At 45.4% G+C, this 23233-nt stretch overlaps 1 protein-coding gene across 7 annotated transcripts in view; it reads left to right on the top strand.

Annotated features, from left to right (window-relative positions):
* VAV2 (vav guanine nucleotide exchange factor 2) overlaps window positions 1–23233 on the top strand; it is a 127144-nt gene that overhangs the window by 10049 nt on the left and 93862 nt on the right. For all 7 annotated transcript variants that reach the window (XM_074556545.1, XM_074556543.1, XM_074556541.1 and 4 more), the window contains exon 2: window positions 20952–21068. In XM_074556545.1, the coding sequence (XP_074412646.1) occupies window positions 20952–21068 (117 nt within the window). The remainder of the gene's footprint in view (window positions 1–20951; window positions 21069–23233) is intronic.

Genomic DNA, 23233 nt, shown 5'->3' with positions numbered 1-23233 from the left:
TAAAGTGGTATTTCTTTAAGACCTGGCGTGTGTGAAAGCCTGGAAATCCCAGGCTGAGTGGCATGGCCCCAGGACAGGAAATGTGCACAGCACTGGGACAGCCTTGTGTGCACATTTTGTGTTTATGGGAAGCACTTTCTCATGTGAGTGATCTTCCAAGAAAATCACTGGTGAGCTTGGAGAGGGGAGGAGACAAAAAAAACCAACAAAAGAAAGAGACAAGGCTTTTCCTCTCATAGCTGTGGGAGAATTGTGGCTTTAAACAGAAAATAAACCAGAAAATTTCCTTGTAAACTTTTCTTTTGGTTACATTGCATTATAGACTTTACTTTGGGAGTAGGGATTGCCTGAGCACAAAGAATTCTGCAGAAAAGAGGAGTTTTTGTACAGATCTTTCTGAAGTAATTAAAAGTGTCACCTGGGATCTTGCCAGATGTGAATGATCCCATTCCAGGTCACAGGGCAGACATCACAGATTTGTCACCTCACTTTAACCCTTCCTCATCTGTTGGGAAGGGTGAAAGTTTGACAAGAGTCTCACAGATACGTGTGCTTGGCAGGAAGATTTTTGAATGTAGAATCTGAAGAAGGAATAGAGATGGAAGCAAGTTTTGATATAGAAGAAAAGAATTGCTGAGCCAGTCTCACTGGATAACCAAGGAGGCAAAGGGTGTGTGAGTTAGAAGGGGTTTTTATGGCTTAGAGCAAAGGATAAACCCACCCCAAACAAGAAGATGTTTTTACCAAGCAGAAAGAGAGCACAGGCAAACAAGTCAGCAAATGTTGCAAGTAGAAAAAAGCTCTCAGAATTTTCCAGTGCAGGAAAACTGAAAAACAACTTCTAGCTTAAACTGTAATGTACTAATAAACTAAAAATGTACTAGCTTAAACTGTAATGTACTGACTTGTAGTGATTGGGGAACAGCAACATGAATGTGGTAATTACAGTAGTTGTGATGGGCTATAGATAATAGTTAAGGTATAGATTGGTCCTACTGGATTGAGATGCTCAGCAAAGAAAAGTGTATAATGCATTGTAACCAAAAGAAAAGTATATAATGCATTATAGCCAAAAGAAAAGTCTATAATGCATTGTAACCCAAACTCAGGGTCTCCAGGCCTGCCTGCAGCTGGAGCTGGCAGCTGTAGGCACAACTCTGTCACCACAGCCCTGGGCTGCTGTAACTCATGGAGACAACAAACTGCATTTTGGAGTCCCCCATCCCTCATTTCGGCTCTCACCCATCAGTTTTGGGCTCCCAGGGTTTGGGATGCTCCCACTGATGCAGGAGGGCACTTCCAAGGGATTTCCCACCTCAATTGCTGCCCCTCCCTGCAGCTTTGGCCGCCTGGAGCTGATGCAATCAGTGTCTCTCTGCTGGGAACTTCACCTGAGATGCAGAAATCGTGGTCAGATACCCCGAGCAGCCAAACCTGTTCCTTTGGGGCAGGCTGAGAGCCCAGACAAACCCTTTGCTGCTCCCCTGGTGCATTTTCCACCCTCTGCGTGTTCAGGTGCACGTCCCCAAGCTCTCCCCACACAGAGAACACCTAAATATTTATTTATTTTTTTTTCTTAGAGGTGACAAAGGTTAGAAGTGAATTTTCCTGGTATTGGCAGCTGGGTTATCTCGGGAAGGGTAATGAGGAGGCTTTAATGAAGCTACAGTATCTGCCTGAGAGTGGGGTTTTAGCCAGGTTGTTGCAAGAAGCATTTCTAATTAGGAGAGATTTAATTCCAGATTTTTGTCATTCCCCCCCTCCTTCCCCTCTTAATTATATTTGCTAACGTGTTTAACAGCTTTCCCTTCAGAAAAGAACAATTTCTTCAAAGGTCATAAATAGATTCTGGCATTAATTACTCCAGGAGCCACACTGGGCTGCTCTGGAGAAAGAACTCCATGGGGCAATGCTGAACCTTTCCCAGTTGGGTTTATCTGGGCTTGAAACGATTTTATTTTCACATTCCCCCCATCAAAGACACCTCCAAAAAAAACCCAAATAGCTGCATCCACATTTGTGCCCAGTGAAAACCCCCTGGGACCTTGTAGCTGATTTCCCTGAGTTTTTGGAGCGAATCACAGCGTCTTCCTTGATCTCTTGAAATTTGTAAGAAATTATAAATAATATAAAAATAATATAATATTATAAACATTATATCATTTAATATAATGTAATATACATACTATATATAGTATAACAGTATATATTAGTATAATATATTATCTATAATTATATATATAATATATACTATATATAGTATATATTATATATACTATATATAATAGGTTTAGTATAATATAACATACTACAGTATACTAGAAAATATAATATAAAATAAAAATAATATCTTTTATATTATATATAAAATAGAAATTTATATATAAAACATATAAATAATATATAATATATATTATTTATATATAAAATATATAAATATATACTATATTTTATTTTCTGTATAAAATAAAAATTTATATATATATAATATAGAATAGAATACATATATATAATTTATATATACATATATAATTTATAAATTACATTCTATATATATATATAAAGTAATTTATTATTATATTATAGTATAGTATAGTGTAGTATAGTGTAGTATAGTATAGTATTGAAATTATAATATTTGAGGGTGTTTTTGTTGATTAGTTTGGGATCCCCTCGTTGCTGTGGTTGCTGAGCTGGAGCAGAGCCTGGCTGGGGACAGTGGCAGAAGGACAGAAGGACAGAAGGACAGAAGGACAGGGCTGAGCTGTTCCTCCTCCTCAGCCCAGCTTAGGTTAATGGTTTTTGTAACCTCCAGATTTTGGAGTGGCTGCAACATCTGTTCCAAGTGATAATAATGCAGTGCTGAGGGGGAATTAGCATACAGCTGCCAGGGCTGGGGGAGAGCCTCTATAGAAAAAGAAATGAATTTATTGATGGAAGATGAAGCCTCATTGAGTTTTCATAGTTGTGGTAATTCTGGCAGCGTGGGCAAAATCTGTTCCTGTGCAATGGGAAGGGCTGGGATGTGGGATTTGATGTGATTTGAGGCTCCAGTGTCTTTTGTTTTGTCATTTTACCCCAAGCCAGGAGTACTTTTTGCTGGCTTTGGGTTCCTTTGGAAGGCTCCATCTGCCAGATGAGCCCTGCTTGGGCTGGCTGTGTGTGTGGGGAATATTCAATATCCCTGGGAATAATTCTGTGTCCCAGAGTTCTGATCCAGTGGGTGCCATCCCTGCACTTTGAGCTCATCAAAATCTCATTTTCTTGCACTTTGGCCCTTGCTGTGCTCCCCAGGTTTGTGTTGGCACTTCCCAAATGTGTTCCCTGTGCTGGTCCCTCTCCATCCTTCATCATCCTCAAAATCCAGCACCCAGCATTGAGGTTAAATATTTCCGTGGCTTTTCCTCCCCTGGTGTTTCCCTGGCATTCTGTGATGTGACACTTTAATTTCTCCTTGAGGAAAGGCAGACAAACATTGCTTTTGTTGCTTTGGGGAAATGCAGGAGAAGGTGATTGAAGTGCTCTCTGAAGCCTCACAGACTTGAAAGCGAATTTAAAACGCCCAGGTTTTAAAATTTATAAACCCAGAGTGATGATTGGTGAAATTCTGGATTCTGGAGGGATTCCCCTCCTTGTAAAATAATACAAAAATGAAACTGAAGCCAACCCATGTTCAGCTTTGGGCTCCACCAGCAAGAACTGAATGAACAGAATTACCTGGTTTATGTGTTTAAAACATCTTAAACACCTGATTTAAATGGGTATGAATGAAAGGAGTGAGAGTAAAACTTCAATAAATCCAGAGGGGCAGAGAGGAATTACCAAAGACATGGGCCAGAGGGAAGGAATAAACCCCTGTAACCACCAAATTTTCCAGAGTCTCTTCACAGGAAAATCTCTTTTGCTTTGAGCAGATGCAGAACTGCTAAAATCTTGTGGGTTTTTGTTTGTTTGTTTGTTTGTTTTTTAATTTTATTTTAATTTTTTTTTTTAGTTTGGGGTGGGTTGTTTTTGTTTTTTTGATTTGTTGGTTTTGTGGGGTTTTTTTTGTTGTTGTTGGTTTTTTCCCCTCTGATTTAGAGAGGTTCTTTTTGGTTTTTTGGGGCTTTTTTTTGTTTGTTTGTTTTTAGGGTTTTTTCCCCCCTCTGATTTAGAGGGTTTTTTATGTTTTTGCTTTTTGGGGTTTTTTTTTTTTTTTGTTTGTTTGTTTGTTTGTTTTTTTGTTTTTGTTGTTGTGGGGGTTTTTTTTCCCCTGATTTAGAGGGGTTTTATTTTTTGTTTTTGTTTTCTCTTTGTTTGTTTTGCTTTTTTGTTGTTTTTTTACCTCTGATTTTTAGGTGTTTTTTTTAATTTTTTTTTCCTTTGGTTTGGTTTTTTTTTTGTTGTTTTGTTTTTGGGGTTTTGTTGTTGTTGCTGCTTTTTTCCCCCTCTGATTTAGAGCTTTATTTTTGAGAGATAGCCCTTCTCACAGGATGCTGTGTGACACAGCCAGGCTGCCAGGAGTGTTGTGGCTCTATAGAAACCCGTTATTCAGCTGAGCAGGGCTGTCATTACCTGCCTCTGCTGCTCCCCAGAAGAGATATTTAACTTGTCTGTGCTCCAGGTGCTTTAATAACTGCTTTTATTAAAAAAACTGGGTTTGTCCCTGGCACGTCAGCAGCCGGGCTGGGAGTGCTGAGGGATCAATGGAGCTTCTCCTCCCTCCACCCATTGAGGCTTTTACTCAAAAATTGGACAGAAATCCTCCTGGCTCTGGCTGCTCATCCCACCCAGGGCTGGCTCCGGTCTTTGGGGTTTGACATTTGCAGTGTCTGTGGAAATGAAATGGATTTTCAGCCTCCCACCCTGCTCTCCTCGTGTTGTGCTCCCCGGAATCCCAGGAGAACCAATAATCCCAGGGGTGATGGGGTCATTCCCATCTCTGGGTGTTCTGGCATTGTTATTCCTGAAAAAATTCAGCAGAACTTTTCTGGGGGAAAATAAACCCAAACAACTGTTGGATTTTCACAGTTTTGTGGGTTTAAGGCAGCTGGGAAAAGCTGTGGTTCTTTAGGAATCTGCTTAGCACTGGATGTGAGTGCCCAAAAAAGCCACTTACCTCTTACTGTTTGCATTACTTTGGGTTATTTGCTTTGCTTTCTGGATTATTTTTGGATTCCCAGGTCCAAGCTCCACTTGGTACCAGGCCCTTTGCAAACAGATCCTGGGCAGAGTTATCCTGCTAATCTGGGAATGCAGAGCACCCAGATCTCACTGTCCCTGAGCAGAACCATTGGCTGTGAGGGTGATTTGTTGTCCCTCTGCCCTGCTGGGGCTTGGGGAGAGACAGCTGGGCTGGATTTTGTAATCCACCATTTGTTGTGGTCAGGAAGGGCTCAGCTGCTGGGTTATTGCTGGGTTATGTTATGTTGGTGTGTGGCTGTGTAAAGGGAAGGGGACAGAAGTGTGGATTCTTCCTCTCTTCATCCTCATCCTCCTCCTGGGGTGGTGCTGGGTCCCAGATTTAGGACAAGGATACTTTTGCAGGAAGTTTGGGAGGGCTGTGGGACACTCTGTGCCCTCCACAGCATTCCCTGGGTGCTGTCCCTTCTCCAGGCTGCCCAGGGCACCCCCAAACCTGAACAGAGGCTGGAGGGGAGCTGAGCTGCATTTCCCAGCCCTCCAGAGGGTTTAGGAGCAGTTTTTGGGGTCACACTGACCTTGGAGTGAGACCTTGGAGCTCCTGGTGGAGGGATGAGGGGTCCAAGGCACAGGCAGAAGTTTGGAGGTGCTGTGTGACCATCCCTCCTGCCTGGCTGCTGTCCCTCTGCCATTTTTCTGGGAATTTGGGCTCATGTTGGGAGTGGTGGTGCTGCTGTCAGGCTGTGGGATGTGCCTGGAGGTGGGGAAGGAGGATTCATCCCATCCTGGTGGTTGTGCAACCCTGGAGTTCCTCCCTGAGCATTCAGAGCTGGGCTTTGACACTGAGCTGCTCCATGGGCAATGCTGAACCTTTCCCAGCTGGATTTATCTGGGCTTGAAATGACTTTGTTTGCACACTCCCCCCATCAAAGACACCTCCAAAAAAACCCCAAATAGCTGCATCCACATTTGTGCCCAGCTGAAACCCACTGGGACCTTGTAGCTGATTTCCCTGAGATTTTGGAGCAAATCACAGCATCTCCCTTGATCTCTTGAAATTTGCTTTATAAGATTTGGGGGTGTTTTGTTGAGTAGTTTGGGCACAGAGCAGCTGGGAGCTCATTCCATGTGCTGGAGGAGGGACAGAAGTTCAAAAGTTGAGTGTCTGAGTGAGCCCAGCTCCATACCAGGGGAGAGCTGACATGGCAGGAAACCAGAACTGCAGTTGTGTTTCAGATGGTTGCATCACTTTTCCAGGACGTTCCTTGCATTATTCAGTGCAGTGTGAAGAAAGTTTCCTGGGGTGGAAGGAGATATTTGGGAGCGGAGGAGGATTCAAAATTCCATGAAATCTCTTTGGTTCCCCTTGCCAAGCTGGGGAATGATGGATCAGGAGTGTGAGTGTGAGTGCTGGGCTCACAGAGCTGTCCCTGGGCTCACACATTCAGAGATTTGGGATCTGGGAGGAGCCCCCAGGGGCTGCCAGCACCCTTTGGGGCTCCACCTGTGCTGTTCCAAAGCCAGAGGTGGAACAGCTTTGTTCCCTGGAGGCTCCAATGCCCATCCCCAGGGTAGATGATTGTAGATGATAGTGATTGATGTAGATAATGATTGTTGTAGATAATGATGGTTGTAGATAATGATTCCACTTCTGATTCCCAGAAGTACTCCAAGGCTCTCCTCTCACCCCTGGCCTCCTCCTATCTGCTATCACAAAACTCCCCCCCAATCACACTACTCCACATAACCTTGCCCTCACTAAATCCTGCTCTTAACCATCCTAGCTATCCTCTCAGCAGCCCTAGGGGGATGAATGGGTCTCAACCAAACACAAATCCGAAAAATCCTGGCCTTTTCTTCCATCTCTCACCTAGGCTGAATACAATCATCATCATCTACAATCTTTTACAGGGATGTGAGCAGTGCTTGGCTCCTCAGCCTCCCCTCCCTGGAGCCCTCGCCAGAGCTCCAGCAGGCAGATGTTGGTCCCTGCCCCAGCCCTGGCCTGGAATGCTGTTCCTGGTGGAGTGTGCTCCAGGAAAAGCCTCCATCTGCTCCCTGAGTGTGAGCAGAAGTGACAGGTCACGATGACTTTACATGACATGTTATTTCTGCTCCCCTCCCCGAGGCACTCAGCAGCTGGAGAGCTTTTCCCCCATGGAGCTCTGCTTTGAATAAGAGCTTTTTGCATTGGAAGCTACACCTTAGGAGAGATGTTTTATTTTCCCTGGCTGTTTATAGCCCTGTAAAATACTGCGGAGCCTTCATTTTCCCCTCTTTGCATGGTCTCCATTGCATTATGCAGAGGAACAATTCATTCCTAACAGCTCAGCCTAATGTGTGCCACAGCCATTTCCACAGGAGCCAGACCTGCCTTAATGTTTGCTGGATGTTTTTTTAAATGCATTTTGCTGGCTCCTAAACCAGGCTTTTTAATAGCTCCTGCTCAGAGCTGAGTGTACACGAGTCTGACAAAAACCTTGGTGCTTGTTCTTACACCTTAATTCTGGGCTTAAAAAATCCCTCCCTGAGTTCCACTCTGTGTGTGTGTGTGTGTTGGTGGAGGCAGTTGCTAAGAGAAGGGATAATTTAAAGCAGAAGGAAGTCATACATGCAGCTGTACTAAAAATTAACTTCAGTTGGGTGGTACTTAGGAAATTAAATCAGGGATGCTGCCAGAAACAAAAAAAATAAGAAAAAAAAAGGGGAAATGAAGAGTGTGCCTTTGGGTGTTGATAGTGTCTTAACTGTGTCAATAAAGTCACTTTAATTCGTGGGTCAGTGAGCTTTTTTAGGGCTGCTGCATGTTTAGACTTATTGATCCTTTCCCATTAAGCTCCAAATGTCCTTTCCTGTGCAGACAGTTCCCAGCCCAGTCCAGCAGAGTGGGTGGCTTTGGAAGGAGATGCAGTGGAGCTGCTGAGAAGGAATCAGATGCTGCTGCCAGTTCCCCTCTTCACCCCTCTGGCTGAAGCTCAGCATTAATGGTCCAGCCCAACATGTCCCTGGGGCCTTATCTGCATCCTCAAATTGTACCAAATTAATTAGCCTGGCACAGCAAAAAGCAACCCAAGCTTCCCTAACGCTCTGCAAATGCAATTACCCTGCTCCCAGAGTTTATTTGAGATATTCCAATTAACAGCCAGCTTTGCTTGTGCACTGTCTGGTGGAGCTGCTCCTGTCTGGCTGGGAAATTCCTCATTAAATCCGTGGAATCCCAGCCTGGTTTGGGTTGGAAGGGACCTGGGTGCTCATGCAGTGCCCCAGAGCAGGGACACCTTGCACTGGAGCTCCTGTCTGGATAGGAAATTCCTCATTAAATCCATGGAATCCCAGCCTGGTTTGGGCTGAAAGGGACCTGGGTGCTCATGTAGTGCCCCAGGGCAGGGACACCTTGCACTGGAGTTCCTGAGGGCTGGGAAATTCTCATTAAATCCATGGAATCCCAGCCTGGTTTGGGTTGGAAGGGACCTGGATGCTCATGCAGTGCCCCAGGGCAGGGACACCTTGCACTGGAGCAGGTTGTTCCAGGGGAAATGATGTCCTGGGGAATTGGGTTTGACAGGACCCAATTCCATGCAGGAATTCCCAGACATCCAACCTGGATGTTCCCATTGTCTCACAGGGAGATTTTCCAGTGGAGTTTTCCTGCTTAAGAGACTAAATCAGTGCAGAATTACACAAGTATTTGTGATTAACCCCCAACTTCCCATGAAATAATTTACCAAAGCCTCGTTTGAAAAAAATATGGCCCCCCTCACAAAACACAAAATAATGTTATTCCTTATTTTTAGCAAAAAAAAAAAAGGTAAAAAATTATAAAAAATATTTCTCTGCTTGTGTGTGTTTAACCCTTGTTAGCCTGGCTCAGAAAGGAGAAATTGCCTTACAAAAATACGAATGCAGATCTGGAAACTGCTCAGTCAAAGCATTTTGGGAGGATTTTGGGAGGATTTCCAACCCCCTCTAGCCCCAGGTGCCAGCTTTGGGTGCACCCCTGATGTGTTACTGTAATAAATGAGTGTGTGGAGCTGCCAGGAATGGGATGTGGGTGTTAAATTAGAGGGTCCTGTTATCTTGTTATCCTCCCCGAGCATTAATTTATAGAAATATCCAGAGCCTTGTTTCCCGTAATCGCTGGGATCTGTTCTCAGGGGTGGTTTTTATGAGCTGGGGACCTGACCTTTTTAAGCAGCTTTACAAATTAAGTAGCCAGCAGATTAATTTTCTGTAGCCTGTTTTCATCATGGGGAGCAGGAACTGTTCTGCATTGCTGGGGCAGTAAATTTTACCTCTGGAGCTTGGCAAGGGAGGGGAAAAAAAAAAATCTTCCAGATAAGGTGAAATAGTCACATCCTCAAGGAGAGATTGAAATAAATTGGGCAGAAATGAAGCTGCCCTTGTTTTAATTCAGGAGAGGTCAGGGACAGGGTTTTGCCCAAACCCAGGGAGGTTTGGAGTCTGTGGCCAAAATTTAAGCGCTGCTCACTGCAGAAAGATCTTTAATTCATGGTGGTAAAAAATCTCTTGATGCTTTAGGAAACTTCCCAGAACCAGACTCAGCTCTGGCTGGAGTCTCTCATTCAATTCCACTCTTGTAAAAAATAACTTGAGATGGGAAGGGATTTCCTTTTTGTTGCCTGTTTTGTTGCTGTGGTGTGAGTGGGGATAATTGGGCTGGTTTAGGACAGCCCTGCCCCTGCTGGGGCTCTGAGCATCCTCCCCAGAATTTGGATTTCCTTCCAAATAGGTGTCAGGATGGAGGAGTGATGACTCTTGTGCTTTTCACGTGTTTTTCACTGATGTCACTGATTGCAATGATGCTTGATACTCTCTAGTAAGGAATTAAACCTCTCCCTTTCTTCCACGAGGGCTGAAAATGCTTAATTGAGATCTTACAGATAAAATACAGCTTCTAATCTTAAAATCTTTAAAAAGAAAAGAAACCCAACCAGCCAACATCACAGTAATGCCAGTGGCCTCTTCATCCTCCCCTTGATCAAAGTTCATTCTGATTTTTATCTGGTGCCTACATTAGAGATGATGGTTAACCTTCAGATTTCCTGTCTGGGCCTCCCAAGCTCTGTGATACTCACAGTTACTCTTCAGTTAATTAATTTCCTTGCAGTGCTGCAAGGAGAGGAACTGAAACCCTGAATGCAAATTGCCCAGGGCAGCACGAGGGCTTTAGGTGGAAAGAAAAATGGGTGTTTGTGCTTGTGGGTGGGTTTTCCTTTCCTGGCCACAGGGCTGGGTTTGGGGTTGGTGTATTTGGGTTTTTGGGATGTGCTCTGAAGCCTTCTGGAGCTGGTAGAGACTCATGGGGGGTTTCTCCTGCTGCCAGAGGAGTTCTGAGTACCCAGCTGTGGGTTTAGCATTTCAAACTCTGATATTTTCCTGTTCCTGGGGGGAAGGTGCAGGGCAGGGGGTTCATCCCAGTGTTGGTTTAAATGTGAGCATTACCAAAAGCCCTTCCTGTTCCCTGAAATGAACAAAACCATTCATTATTTAGAGTTGAGCAGGGCAAGAAGCCCTGAGTGACCCCCAGGGCTGTCTGTCTGTCCATCCTCTGTCCCCAGGCACAGGCAGCCACCCCAGGCTGCTCTGCCAGCCCCTGCCTCAGCTCCTGCTGCTGCCCAGAGCTGGAAATTCAGAAATTCAGTGCTCAGCTCTCCCCATCACCCAGGAGGCTCAGAGCAGCTCTGGGCAGTGGCTGATCCCTCCCCAGCAGGAGAGGTGTTCATGCTGGAGGAGCAGTGCACAGGTTGGTTGGCCCAGGGGCACCCCACAACCCCATTCCTGCTGCTTTTGAAAGTTAATGGCACAGGGTGCAGCCACAATTACACACAGCAAGATGCAAACCCCCTCTGCAGAACCACCCTGCCCTTCTGCAGCATTCCCTGCCCTGCTCATCCCAGGCTGGGCAGCACCAAATCACAATCACAGAATGGTTTGGGATGTTCAGGATTATCCATTTCCACCCCTTTTTGGTTTTTGGGGTGAGGAAGGTGCAGAGCTGCTGGAGCCAGCCTCAGCTCTGCACAGAGCCCTGCTGTGCACATGAGCATCGAGGGACCTGTTCAGAAACACATTTTGGGGCTCAGTTTTGTGAAAATGCAGCTTGATTTCGTGTGTGCAGGTCTCCAGAGTGTGAAGAGTGTTGTGGTTTTAATTCCTTCTCCAGGCAGGAGCTGGGGGTGTCTTTCAGCATCATTACCTGGTGCCATTAAGTGAAATGTTCTGAGAATTTGTTGTCTGCTTCTGAAAATGCCATCCTGGCCCCTGGGGTGACATTTTGGGGGCTGTTCCTCTCCAGACCCACTGGCCTGGTTTGCAGCAGGGCTCTGGGGGTGCCTGGCAGCCCAGGAGGTGTCACCCAGCCCTGGTGTCACCAAGGGTGGGCTTATTTCCATCTCCTCTGCTGGTGTGGGGGCTGAATTCTCCCCTCCAGGTCTTGTCTGGTGCACAAAGCTCTGCAAATCTCAGCACTGTGGGATTTACTGAGGTCCCCAGGATGAAAGAATTGATGAATCTTGCTCTATGTTCTTAGAAGGCTAATTTATTATGATATGATATCAACATGTTATTATATTTATATAATAAAAATATTATATATAATATAAATATATTAACATATTTAATATGTTATTATATTAATTATATAGATTGATATGTTATTGATTATTATATTATATTGCATTAAAATGCATTATATTGCATTATATTATAGTATATTATATTATAGTATATATTATATTATAGTATATATTATATTATATTATATTATATTATATTATATTATATTATATTATATTATATTATATTATATTATATTATATTATATTATATTATATTATGCTATACTAAAGCTATACTAAAGGATAGAGAAAGGATACAGACAGAAGGTTACAAAGAATGATAATCAGAATTCGTGACTGACTCCTCGGAGTCTGACACAGCTGATGGTGATTGGTCATTAAGTAAAAACAATTAACATGAAACCAATCAAACCTTGAATGATCCAACCACCTGTTGGATAAACAATCTCCCACCACATTCCAGAGCAGCAAAACACAGGAGAAGCAAAGGAGATAAATATTGTGAGGCTCCTCAGCCTACCAGGAGGACAAATCCTGGCAAAGGGATTTTTCAGAAAATATGACAGTGACACACCACAACAGACATTTGCAGTTCTTCCAGGCTTTTATTTCCTCCATCACCCATTTCAAAGGTAAAAGCTGTGAGTTATGACTGTTTTCCTTGGCTGAGGGTTTGCTTTGCAGGGGTGAGTTCCCTGTGGGTGATGCTCTGCTTGGGCTCTGTGGGATGAATGTGGCAGGAGTTTGTTTGCTCTGCCTCCTGGCAGGTACCCTGGCGCTTCTTGCACTGAGGAAAACACCACATTTGGCTGTAATTTTGGAGGCTTTGTGGGAGTGAAGTGAGGCTAATTGGGAAGGAGTCACCCCACAGCGTGACTGTGTGCAGAAAAATTGAATTTTCCCCGCCATGGATGAATAATGCCATGGCAGCCATACAAGCTCTTCCCAGAAAAGTCTTTTGCATGTTGGAAGATTGCATGCTGTTGGTCTGAAGGTAGAATTTCTAAAATCAGATTTCTTGAGGTGCTTGAAGAAAGCAGAGTCTGCAGTGAGGCCCCTGAAATGATTTTGTTCCTCTGGCTAATCTTAGCTCAGGGGTGTTTGGGGATTATAAAATCACAGACTTTATGGACGGGACCATAAAGCTCATTGGAGCTATGGGCAGGGACACCTCTGTCTAGACCAGCTTGCTCCAAACCCTGTCCAGTCTGGCCTTGAACACGTCCAGATATCAATGAATGTTTAAAATCTGCTCCTCTATAACTGATATATAAAGATTTTAAATTCAGCTTGCATGTTTGATTATTATTTAATTGTCTGTTTTGACAATTTTGCATGAATGACACTGCAATCCCCTGCTGCAAACACCCTCCAATCCCACCCTGTGGCTCACAAAACTTTCACAGCTTGGCTTTTCACCATTTTTTCAGGGCATTTTGGTTTTAAAGAGACAAAAATGAGTTGTGAGGATGCCTTGCATGAGCCCAGGCTTGCAGGCTGCACCCAGTGCTTGACCTGACAAGGCTCCGTTTGCTGGCTTGGCTGCTCTTGACTCATCTGAGAGCTGCACCAGAGCTTTTCTCATCCCTGCCCTGTGCAGAGTCCAGCAGGGTCCCATTCCCTGGGCCAGCCTGAGGAGCAGGAGGGCAATTCCTGCCTGGAAAGCTCCCTGGAAGAGCAGCCCTGCAGTGTAACCCCAGCCGGGCTTACGCAATTCCTGCCTTTCCTCAAGTGCTCTGCTGTAATTTCATTGTCATGCTTCAGGTCAAGTCCTCTCCCAGAGCTTTGGCTTGGCCCAAATGTTTGGAGTTTTCTCTGCAGGAGCCTTCCCACGCATGGAGTTATCTCATTTCTCCATCAGCTCCCAGCAGGGTTTGTTTTTCACATGTCCCATCTCTTATCTGTGGTAGTGTTTTTGGGTGAAGTGTGATCCTGGGTGAGGTTGGGAATCACAGCAATACCGTGAGCTAAGACATCTTTTTTTTATTATTATTATTTTTTTTCTTTTTCCCCCCCTTTTTAAATTGATTTTCCCAATAGAGCTGTGTTTCCTCCAGCAATAAGAGGCTGGGTTTGAGGAGTGTGGAAGGGAATTCTTCATCCAGGATGCCAAATGTGGGCAGGTTGAGCAATGCCTCTGAGCCCTGCTGCTCCCAGGCTTTCTGCAGCCCCAGATTTCATTGCTTTCACCCTCAGATTTCACTGCTCAGGAAAGCCCAGCCTGGATTTGTCAGTCTGCAGTGCAGACACCCAGATCTGGCCTGCAGCACTCTGAGATTGCTGGATTCTGGGAGAAAGCCCAAAAGAACCACCTTGGATGGGTTTGCTGGGGCAAATGATGAACCCTGGATGTTTCTGGGTTTCTCCTCTGGATGATCCTTGGTGGCCTGCCCACACTCAGGGGTGCAAAGCTTCTCTCTCTGCTAGGAGCTGCTGGAGACCAGGGCTGCCAGAAAGGGGCTGTGCCCACCTGGTTTTGCCAGAAACTCTTGTTATTCCGGGGATTGAATCTTCAGGTGTCTTAGGGCTATCCTAAAAGATCCATTTTGCCCACTTGCTTTTGCCAGAAACTCTTTGTTATTCCTAGGATTGGCTCTTCATGTCTCTTAGAGATAGCCTAAAAATCCATTTTGCCCACTTGCTTTTACCAGAAACTCTTTGTAATTCCTGGGATTGGCTCTTCAGGTCTGAGAAATATCATAAAAGATCCATTTTGCCAGAAACTTGTTATTTCTGGGATTGGCACTTCAGGTCTCTTAGAAATATCCTAAAAAATCCATTTCTAGAGTCCCCACCAGCCACACAGGGATTTGATTGGGATTTTCCAGAGCCCCAGTGGGAAGGGTTTGGGTGACACAAACCTCATTTCTATGCCTGGAGGGGTTGCACCAGCGCCGAACCTGTTGGACCTGCTGGATTTGGGGTTTTTGGGGCGATTTCGGCCCTTGTGAGTGCCGTGGGTGAAACCCTACCAAGCACTGCAATTAAAGCCTTGAAACCTTAATTATTCTGCCTTTCCCAGCCCCTGCAGGCCCGGGAGGGCTCCACAAAGGAGGGAAGCACTGTCAGCAGTGGCAGCTCCAGCGTTTTCTCTTCGGGAAGTTGCAGCTTCCTTCCTCTCATTAAGAGCCCCTGAGTGCTGTGGGGTGATCATGGATGGACAGACGGACAGAGCCTGGCGTTCCCCTGGGAATGTGGGAACATCTGGGCTTGCCTGGGATGTCCCTGTGTCACGAGAGCTCTGTCCTGAGTCGTTATCCTGAGTTATCCATCTCAACTGCCTGATGGATGGGGGTTTTAGCCACACTTGCAGCTTTATTTTTGCTTTTCCATTTTTTTCCCCCATGTGTAATGGGGGAAGTGAGCCTGGCAGTCTTCATGAGGAGCTCAAGAGTCAGGAAAACCTCCTTGGATAAAACAGGATGAGCTCTTGGAGGCCTGGGCTTGGCAGGGTGACAGCAGCACCCTCTGAGTGTCCTCTGCCTCTGGGTATTTAACAGGCTATTCCATATTCTCTGTTATTGTTTTACTTTTATTTTGTAGTTTTTAATTATTTTTTCACAATTCTATGTATACTCTGGTTTCCAGTGCATGGGTTTTATATTGATAACTGAGAGTCCTCTGCCTGTGGGGCTGAGGCTTGGGACATCTGGGTGTTTAACAGGTTACTCCAGATTCTCTCTTTGTTATTTTTTTACTTTTATTTTGTGGTTTTTAGTTCTTTTTTCACAATTCCATGTATATTCTGGTTTCCATTTAATGGGTTTTATATTGATAACTGAGAGACCTCTTCCCTTTGAGAGCCCATGGTGGGAAGTTCCTGTGGGGTGACTGGGGTGGATCTTTGTCCCTTTGAGTGAAGGTTTGAGGATAAGCAGGACCAAAGCAGGGCTTGGCAGCCTCTCCTGCCTTGCTGCTGGACCCTTCTGTGCTTCTTTTGGGCAAGGTGGAAGCTCCTGGTGAGTTTGTGCAGGAATTTTTCATCCTCCCTGAGCTCTGGCTGATTTTCCTCCCTTTTCTTGCTTTCCCCCAGTGCCCTGCTATGGGCGGTTGCTAAAATCCATGGTTGCTTTCCCTCAGGTGCTTTCCTAGGGATGAATGGTGCTTGTGAGGGGATGTGAGAAGGAGAAGCTGTGGAGAGGTCAGCCCTCATCAGTGTTTCAGGCTCATTAATCAGCCTCCCTAAGTGGAATTTGCCCAGCCCTGGAGCGTTCAGCAATGGGAATGGCTTTGAAAGGCAAAGGGGGGCGAAAATAATAGTGCTAAACTGTTTGAGAAATAATTTCATTCTCCACTTCTCAATAGATAAATCTGCTGTCCAACAACCTGAAATTTAATCTGTCCATCTGGAGTAATTGATGAGCTCTGACTTGAATCCAAATGCGTTGGGGAATTCTCTGCAGAGGTTTTGTGCTGCCTCTGCACCAGAGACAATGGGGCGAAGCTGGGGAGGAACAAAGCCAGCAGGAACAAAGCCATGGGAGATTTGGGGGGGAATCCAAGCCCCTTACTGGAGGGCTTGGCAGTGCTGAGTTGATGGTTGGACTTGGAGATCTTTTTTAACAAAAATGGTTGTGTTTCTCCATTAACAGAGCCGTTTTGGTGGGTGCGTGTGTGGCCTTTAGGGCTGGGGTGTGTTTCCAGCCCACCCTGAGTAGTTTTCTCTTCTCTGGTGAATTTGCATGGGAAATGGCTCCTGTCTTGTCAGTGCAGGTGCCACGGGTGCCCAGTCATTTGGGGAGTGCAGGGAGGGGCCTGAAGTGTGGGCTGTGAGGAAGAGTCACCCACACCCTCCCCAAGAGTCCTCTCCCACCCCCAGGCTGGAGTTTCCAATTGCAGAAACATCTGGGGTGGCTGGGCACGTCCCTGCTGGGATCCCAGTGCAAAGTGGAGTTACTCAAATACCAAATTACCCCTTTTTTGACCTCCCCTGAAGGCACCTCCAGTGCATTTCTGAGTTTGAGTGGCACAAAAACTCAGCAGCACAGCCCTTAGTATGCCCTGTGATCATCTGAGGAGTCTCTAAACTCACTGAATTCAGTAAAGGAGAGAAAATAATGAAAATCTATTAATAAACAGAGCATCCCAGAAGCTGCTGAGGAGCTCCCAGTGTGTCCCAGGCCTTGGGGGAGACCCACTGTGTGCAGGAGGGTGGTCAGGGGCTCCCAGGGGGAGCTCAGAATAGTTTATTCACTTTATGACTCTGCAGAGTGGTTAAAAATAAGCAGAGCTCTTGTGAAACCGGGTGAGTGCAGGTGATGGGGCCTCTGCTGCCTCTCTCTAGTGCTGCTTCTTACAACCCTCTGAGGCCTGGGGCAGAGCTGACCACACTTTCTGATCCATTATCAGCCTTCAGGGTGTTTTGTTTCACCAGATGAGTTTCTTGCTCTGTTTTTCACAATCCCATCCATGTTCCAGTCCCTCTTCCCTCTCTTTGCAGTGCCCAGGGTGTTCTCCCCAGCCATGGATTTGTTTTGGGGCTGTCCCAGAGCCTGGAAATGTTGGTGGCCATGGAAATGTTGGTGGCCATGGAATTCTGTGCGTGCTCTCACATGGCTGGTGGTTCCCAAAGCTGTTTTGGATGCACAGGAGGGTGCCAGGATTGGGAATTTGTGATGTTGGTGCTCCCTTGCTCCCAGGGCCCTGCTCAGCTCCAGCCTCACTCAAAGCAGATAAATGACAGCACTGATTTTGGGCCTGACAGATGCTGAATGAGCCCCATGGAAAACATTGATTTCTTTTCTCTCCTGTGAAACGTTTGCTTGTCCAAAGGTGTGATTGACTGGTGAATAAAACGGCCTCAGCACAGCCCACGTTAAATGGGAGCTAATTTTAACCTGTGGCTCTTGAGTAACAGTCCTGAGCCAAGAATTCATCATCTTCCATCAGCAGCGACCTCGAAACGCCGAGAAAATCAAAAGCACACGATGGCACTTTGCAGATTGGTCACAGGAGGAGGGCCAGGAGTGAATTGTGCTGGGTGTCCCCACCTGCACTTGTGGTGCTCCAGGAGTGAGGGTGAAACCCACCTGCAGCTGTCATCCCCAGTGGTGGCTGTTCCTGTGGGCAGTGTGGTGGCCTTGCTGCCAGCTCCTTAATTAACTGGTTAATTGAGTTTCTGGTTGTTTACAGCAGGCCTTTTCCAGCAGCTCCTTGAATAGATGATGGGCTTTCCCTCCATGTTTGTCCAGGTGGTGTGGTGGCTCTGTGCCGATGTCACCTGGAGCTGCCACTTTAGTAGGTGCCTCCTCCTCTTTTTATTTCTTTACCAGCTGTGGTGAGGGGGTTTCCATGTCTGAATTGGGTGAGGAACATCACTTTTGGCCTTTGTTTCCTTCACTGGCACAGGTTTCCACAGCAGCTGTAGCTGCCCCATCCCTGGCAGTGCCCAAGGCCAGGCTTGGAGCAAACTGGGATGGTAGAAAGTCCCTGCCCATGGCAAGAGGATGGAAATGGATAATCCTGAACATCCCAAACCATTCTGTGACTGTGGTTTGGTGCTGCCCAGCCTGGGATGAGCAGGGGAGGGAATGCTGCAGAAGGGCAGGGCGGTTCTGCAGAGGAGGTTTGCATCTGGCTGTGTGTAATTGTGGCTGCACCCTGTGCCATTAACTTTCAAAATTGGAGGCTTAAAAGGATTTAAAATAAGCACACGCTGGAACTTTGGAATCAATGGGACTGCAGTGCGGCGAGCACACGCAGCCTGGGGTGCAAATTCTTGCAGAGATAAAGTTGTGAAATAACCAGTGTCAGCAAGAGAGCCTGTAAAGCAATTCCAAAAAAAAAAAAAAAAAAAAGAGAGAAAAAACAACCAAAAACCTCCCAGTCTAGACACTTATATTTACTGCAGTGTTGTGAGATAGAGGAATGCCCCAGAAAACCAGATTTGTTTTCAATTCCTGCCTCTGGCACGTGCTTGTCTGATGAGAAGGCTCTGATGTGATGGGACTGTCCTGTGCCCCCCGTGCTGGGGGAGCTCTGCTGGAGGGGCAGAGGGGTAAAAGGTTATTTCTTGCTTTGTGTAGGTGCAGCAGCCTGCTGTTAATGAGGTGGTTTTGCTAATCCAGGCTGGAAACCCTCATGTCTAATCCCCAAAGCAGCACTAACGAACCACGTCTGTGGAGGTACCATGGCCCCAAAGACTGTGCTTTGATTCTTTTAATTAAAAGAAAATTAAGCTGTTTTCCTTTGCTTTGAACCCTGGGTGAAGTTTGCAGGCGGTGTGTGTTTGGTGGCAGCTCTGGGATTATGCCATGTGACAAAAGCAGGAGGAATCCACCCAAAGGCAGCTTGGCTCCTCTGCCTGTTGATCACACGGGGGTGATTCACCCCCTTGATGGATGGATTTCCTCAGGATTCTAACATGTTTGTTAGGTATCTGTGAGGAATTTGCTGGAAAAGTGAAGAGTTGCCTGAAGACACAGCAATAAATTGAAGGTATTTTGCAGTGAGGATGTAAAAAGAAGGGAAGTTAATTGGCTGGCTCAGCAGATGAAGGATGTAGGTGATGCAGCTGGAAAAATGAAGCAGATTTTTATTTTTCTCTTCTTAAGCCCCCGTGCTGCCAGGAGCAAGACCATTTGTAGTCCTCAGGCTTCAGAATCCCTGATAATTTTTGATAAACAAACTTTTATTGCTGTAAAGATGGGGTTTTTTAAAAGAGAAACTTGATGTTGCTCTGTCAGTCAACATTGCTGGATAACCAAAGGTTTGGAAGGGATATTGTAGATCATCCAGACTGGGTAGGGACACCTTCCTCCATCCCAGGTTGTTCCCAGCCCTGTCCAATCTTCCACAGACGCTTCCAGAGATAGAGCAGCCACAGCTTCTCCCCACCCTCACAGGGAAGAATTCTTTCCCAATATCCATTTAATCCTACCCTTTGCCAGTTTAAAGCCATTCCCCTTGTCCTGTTGCTGTAACACGTGTCCCTTCTGTGGGGAGCCCGAGAGACAGTGCTGGAAATGGTTAAATGTTCAACCCTGGGCTTCTGTGCAACATCAGCTGTAATTTACATTTGCCTTCGACCTTGAAAGGGAAACGTCCTGGCTTGAGTTCTCGAGTTCTGCAGCGTTACCTTGGGAGAAAGTTGTTGTTTTTCAAAGGGGCCTTGTGTTCCTGGAGCACAGCTGAGAACACAGGAGCCCTCACTGGGCACCAGAGTCCGACATCCTCAGAAACAACTGGGGATAATCCAAATAAACTCCTGCTGGCCTTGCAGGGCAAGCTTCTCACTCCCTGCTTGTACGAGTGACGGGGTAGGATGGTTGGGATGGACAGAGATGAGAGATCTCTGCAGCCAGGGCTTGGAAATTGCGGTTTACTGCAAAGGGCCTGGGTGCAGGGCCCTGCTAGGAGCTGCCAAACACAGCTCAGGGCAGGCTCAAAAGAAAGAGAATGGTAAATAGGATGAGAGAGCGAGGTTCCTGTTACAATACAATAAATCTTCTTCTGGTCTTGGAACCTGTGGGTTATTGCACAGGGCCTGGGTGCAGGGCCCTGCCAGGAGCTGCAGCCACAGCTCAGAGCAGGCCCAAAAGAAAGAGAGAGGTAAAGGGAGAGAAGGCAAGAGTGTGGTAAAAAGGATGAGAGAGAGTGAGAGAGCAAAGAATTAAAGGTACCTGCAGCCCTTTACACATTTCAATGTCACCAACTAGGCTAGAAGAGCATCTTTGACTCCTGTTAATAGTATCCTAAAAAGCTAAAAACAATGGTTCAAAAACCAAAAGAGGGAAAGAGAGAGTGAAGTTCCCATTACACTACAATAAATCTTCTGTACTGAATATTCTGATTCTCACTAAGAAATCTAGTACAATATATAAATCCTATAGCATTTACATACAGCTTATAAGAATCATTACATTCCCATACTGTGCTACATTTTAAACACTAAAAACTCCTCTTTGGACCCCTTCTGTCAAGCTGCAGGGTCTGCTCTGACCCTTGGGCCTGTCTGCAAGCAGAGGATGTTGTTCCATCAACCTTCAGCTGGCCATGCCATTGTTTTCCAGTTGTTCAGTAACTGAGGGATCTCAAAGCTTGCTTTAATTTCTATCTCACTTATAGTTTCCGTATTCTCCAAATCTTTTGCCAGGCAATCATATTTATAAGGCTTTGCTGTTTCATCTTCCCCAACACCTGCTTGGTTGTCTTGCATTTAACTCAGGAAATCTCAGTTGTAATTTGTGCCTGTCTCACTCATTTCTCCCTCTTCTCATTTTTCTCCCCCAGTTTCTGTGTTTGAAGAACATCAGGACATTCCTGAAGGTGTGCCACGACAAGTTTGGGTTAAGGAACAGCGACCTCTTTGATCCCTTTGACCTCTTTGATGTGCGGGATTTCGGGAAGGTAAGAGTTAATGCTGAGCTTCTGGGGAGGGATGGCTCTGCCACTGGGGCTCCCTGGGTTTGTGCTCCAGATTTGGGGTGAAAATACAAAGATTTTGTGGTTTTTTGAGCAGCCGCTGATCATTGGGTGCCAGTTCCTCTGTGCTTGTGGTGTATTTGGGATTCTGCTGTGTCCTCTGTGTATTTAGGGGTTAAAACCTTAAATTTAGGGGTTAAAAACCTAAAACAGGTTGATTCTGCTGTGTCCTCAGTGAAGGGTGACCAAGCCATCAAGTTTTCTGCTTTAGATGAAAAACTCTCTGGGATCAGTTTCTGAAGGATGTGACCTGTGGTAGTGTTTTTCACTCAGGGTCACCAAAGATGGAATTTGCAAATGTGGAATGAACTCTGACATGGGAAGACATGAGAATCTTGACTTCATGTTTCAGAAGGTTGATTTATTATTTTATGATATATATTATATTAAAAGAAAATGATATATTAAAACTACACTAAAGAATAGAAGAAGGATTACATTAGAAGGCTTGAAAGGAATGGAATGAGAATAAAATCTTGTGACTGACCAGAGAGTTCGAGACAGCTGGGCTGTGATTGGCCATTAATTAAAAACAACCAGATGACACCAATCAAAGATGCACCTGTTGCATTCCACAGCAGCAGATAATCATTGTTTACATTTCGTTTTTGAGGCTTCTCAGCTTCTTAGGAGAAAAATCTTAGCAAAAAGATTTTTCATAAAATATATCCATAACAATGACCCCATGTGTTTTTGAGAAGAGCCAAACCTTGCCTGGCGTCCTTCCCCATGTGCTGCCAGCAGTGCAGAGCAAACCAAACTTTGCTGAAATCACTGATTTTTGTCACGTGGCCACTGAGTGTCTGTGGGGTCAGGGGGCTTCATGACAGTGAAATGAGTGCCCTGAGCTTCTCAGAAATGTGTTGGCTGTAAGTGATGGTTGGCACCAAATATCAAAGAACGAAAACTCTGCCTTGGTTTTGACAAGTGGCTCTTGCTCTGATCCCCTGCCTCTGACACCAACTGCATCAGGGCTGATGGATGCAGGGCTCAGGGAAGCCATTACCCAGGACAATTGCTATATTCTTCAGCAGAAAAGGTGATAAAAGATTTATTAAAGCTCTATATTGTTTTACCTGTTTCAAGCTACCAGACATAAGCTGCTGGAAGGCATCTTCCCTTCTGATTATCCAAGGAGTAGATTTTCACTGCTGGTGGGGATATATTATTTGATATTTATTGCCTAATTTATTTCTGGACCATTATGTGGAATGTGCAATTGCAGTGCCTTGTTTTATGAGGTTTTTTTTGATTTATGGAATACAAGAAGGCAGTTGTTGTTCTGGGAATATGAATGCACAGAAGGAACCTTTTGGGCTGGGGAAGGAACTGCTGCTAATTAAAATGCTGCTTTATCGTCACATTGTCTCTTGCTTTGTGCAGTTTCAAATTGCTTCTGATGCCTGGTGTTAAACACTGCTGGAACACATCAGCTGATGAGCACAGTTTGCTTTTCCTTGTTCTGCTTTTCCCCCCCACCCCGGTCATTTTTTTTGGGGGGTGCATTCAGCTTTGTGACTTTTGAGGGTGATTTGCCACTCCCTCATTGCTCAGGGCAATCTGGTTTTGTATGAGACTTGGGAAAGAAATGTGTCATAAACTTCCAAGAGATCCAAATGTGCTTTACTGCCTGCATCGTGCTTGTTTTCACGTTGTTCTCATCCTCAACCAACCATAGAAAATGTGGGAAGCACAGACTCTCTATACAAAAACCTCATTTTTTTTTTTTTTTTTATCAGCTTGGTGGAGGTATCAGCTGTCCAGCTCTGCACCACCCTAAATCCCTCTGGAAGCCTGTCAAAACATTCCCATTGTCTCCAGCACCTTTCATTCCCACATTACCCTCAGATCTGTGTTCAACAGTGGCAAAGCAAATAAACAGGGAAAAATCTGCTGCTGACCAGAGCTCCCTTTCCGTTTTGAGTCACAGCAAAAGGAGCCTCTAATCCACCTCCCCACTGGCCAAACACAGACTTCACACACAAAAAATCCTTCCTGGAGCTATTCACTCCTGAGATCAATGGTGTTTTTTTGGTTACAAGACACTTACACCGTGTAGAAGGCGTTTCTGGTGGGTCAGAGTTACACAG

This window comes from Zonotrichia albicollis, chromosome 21, assembly GCF_047830755.1.
Source record: "Zonotrichia albicollis isolate bZonAlb1 chromosome 21, bZonAlb1.hap1, whole genome shotgun sequence".
Taxonomy (NCBI): Eukaryota; Metazoa; Chordata; class Aves; order Passeriformes; family Passerellidae; genus Zonotrichia; species Zonotrichia albicollis.
Note: the sequence above shows the minus strand (reverse complement) of the source record. Positions and strands in the feature narration are given on the sequence as shown.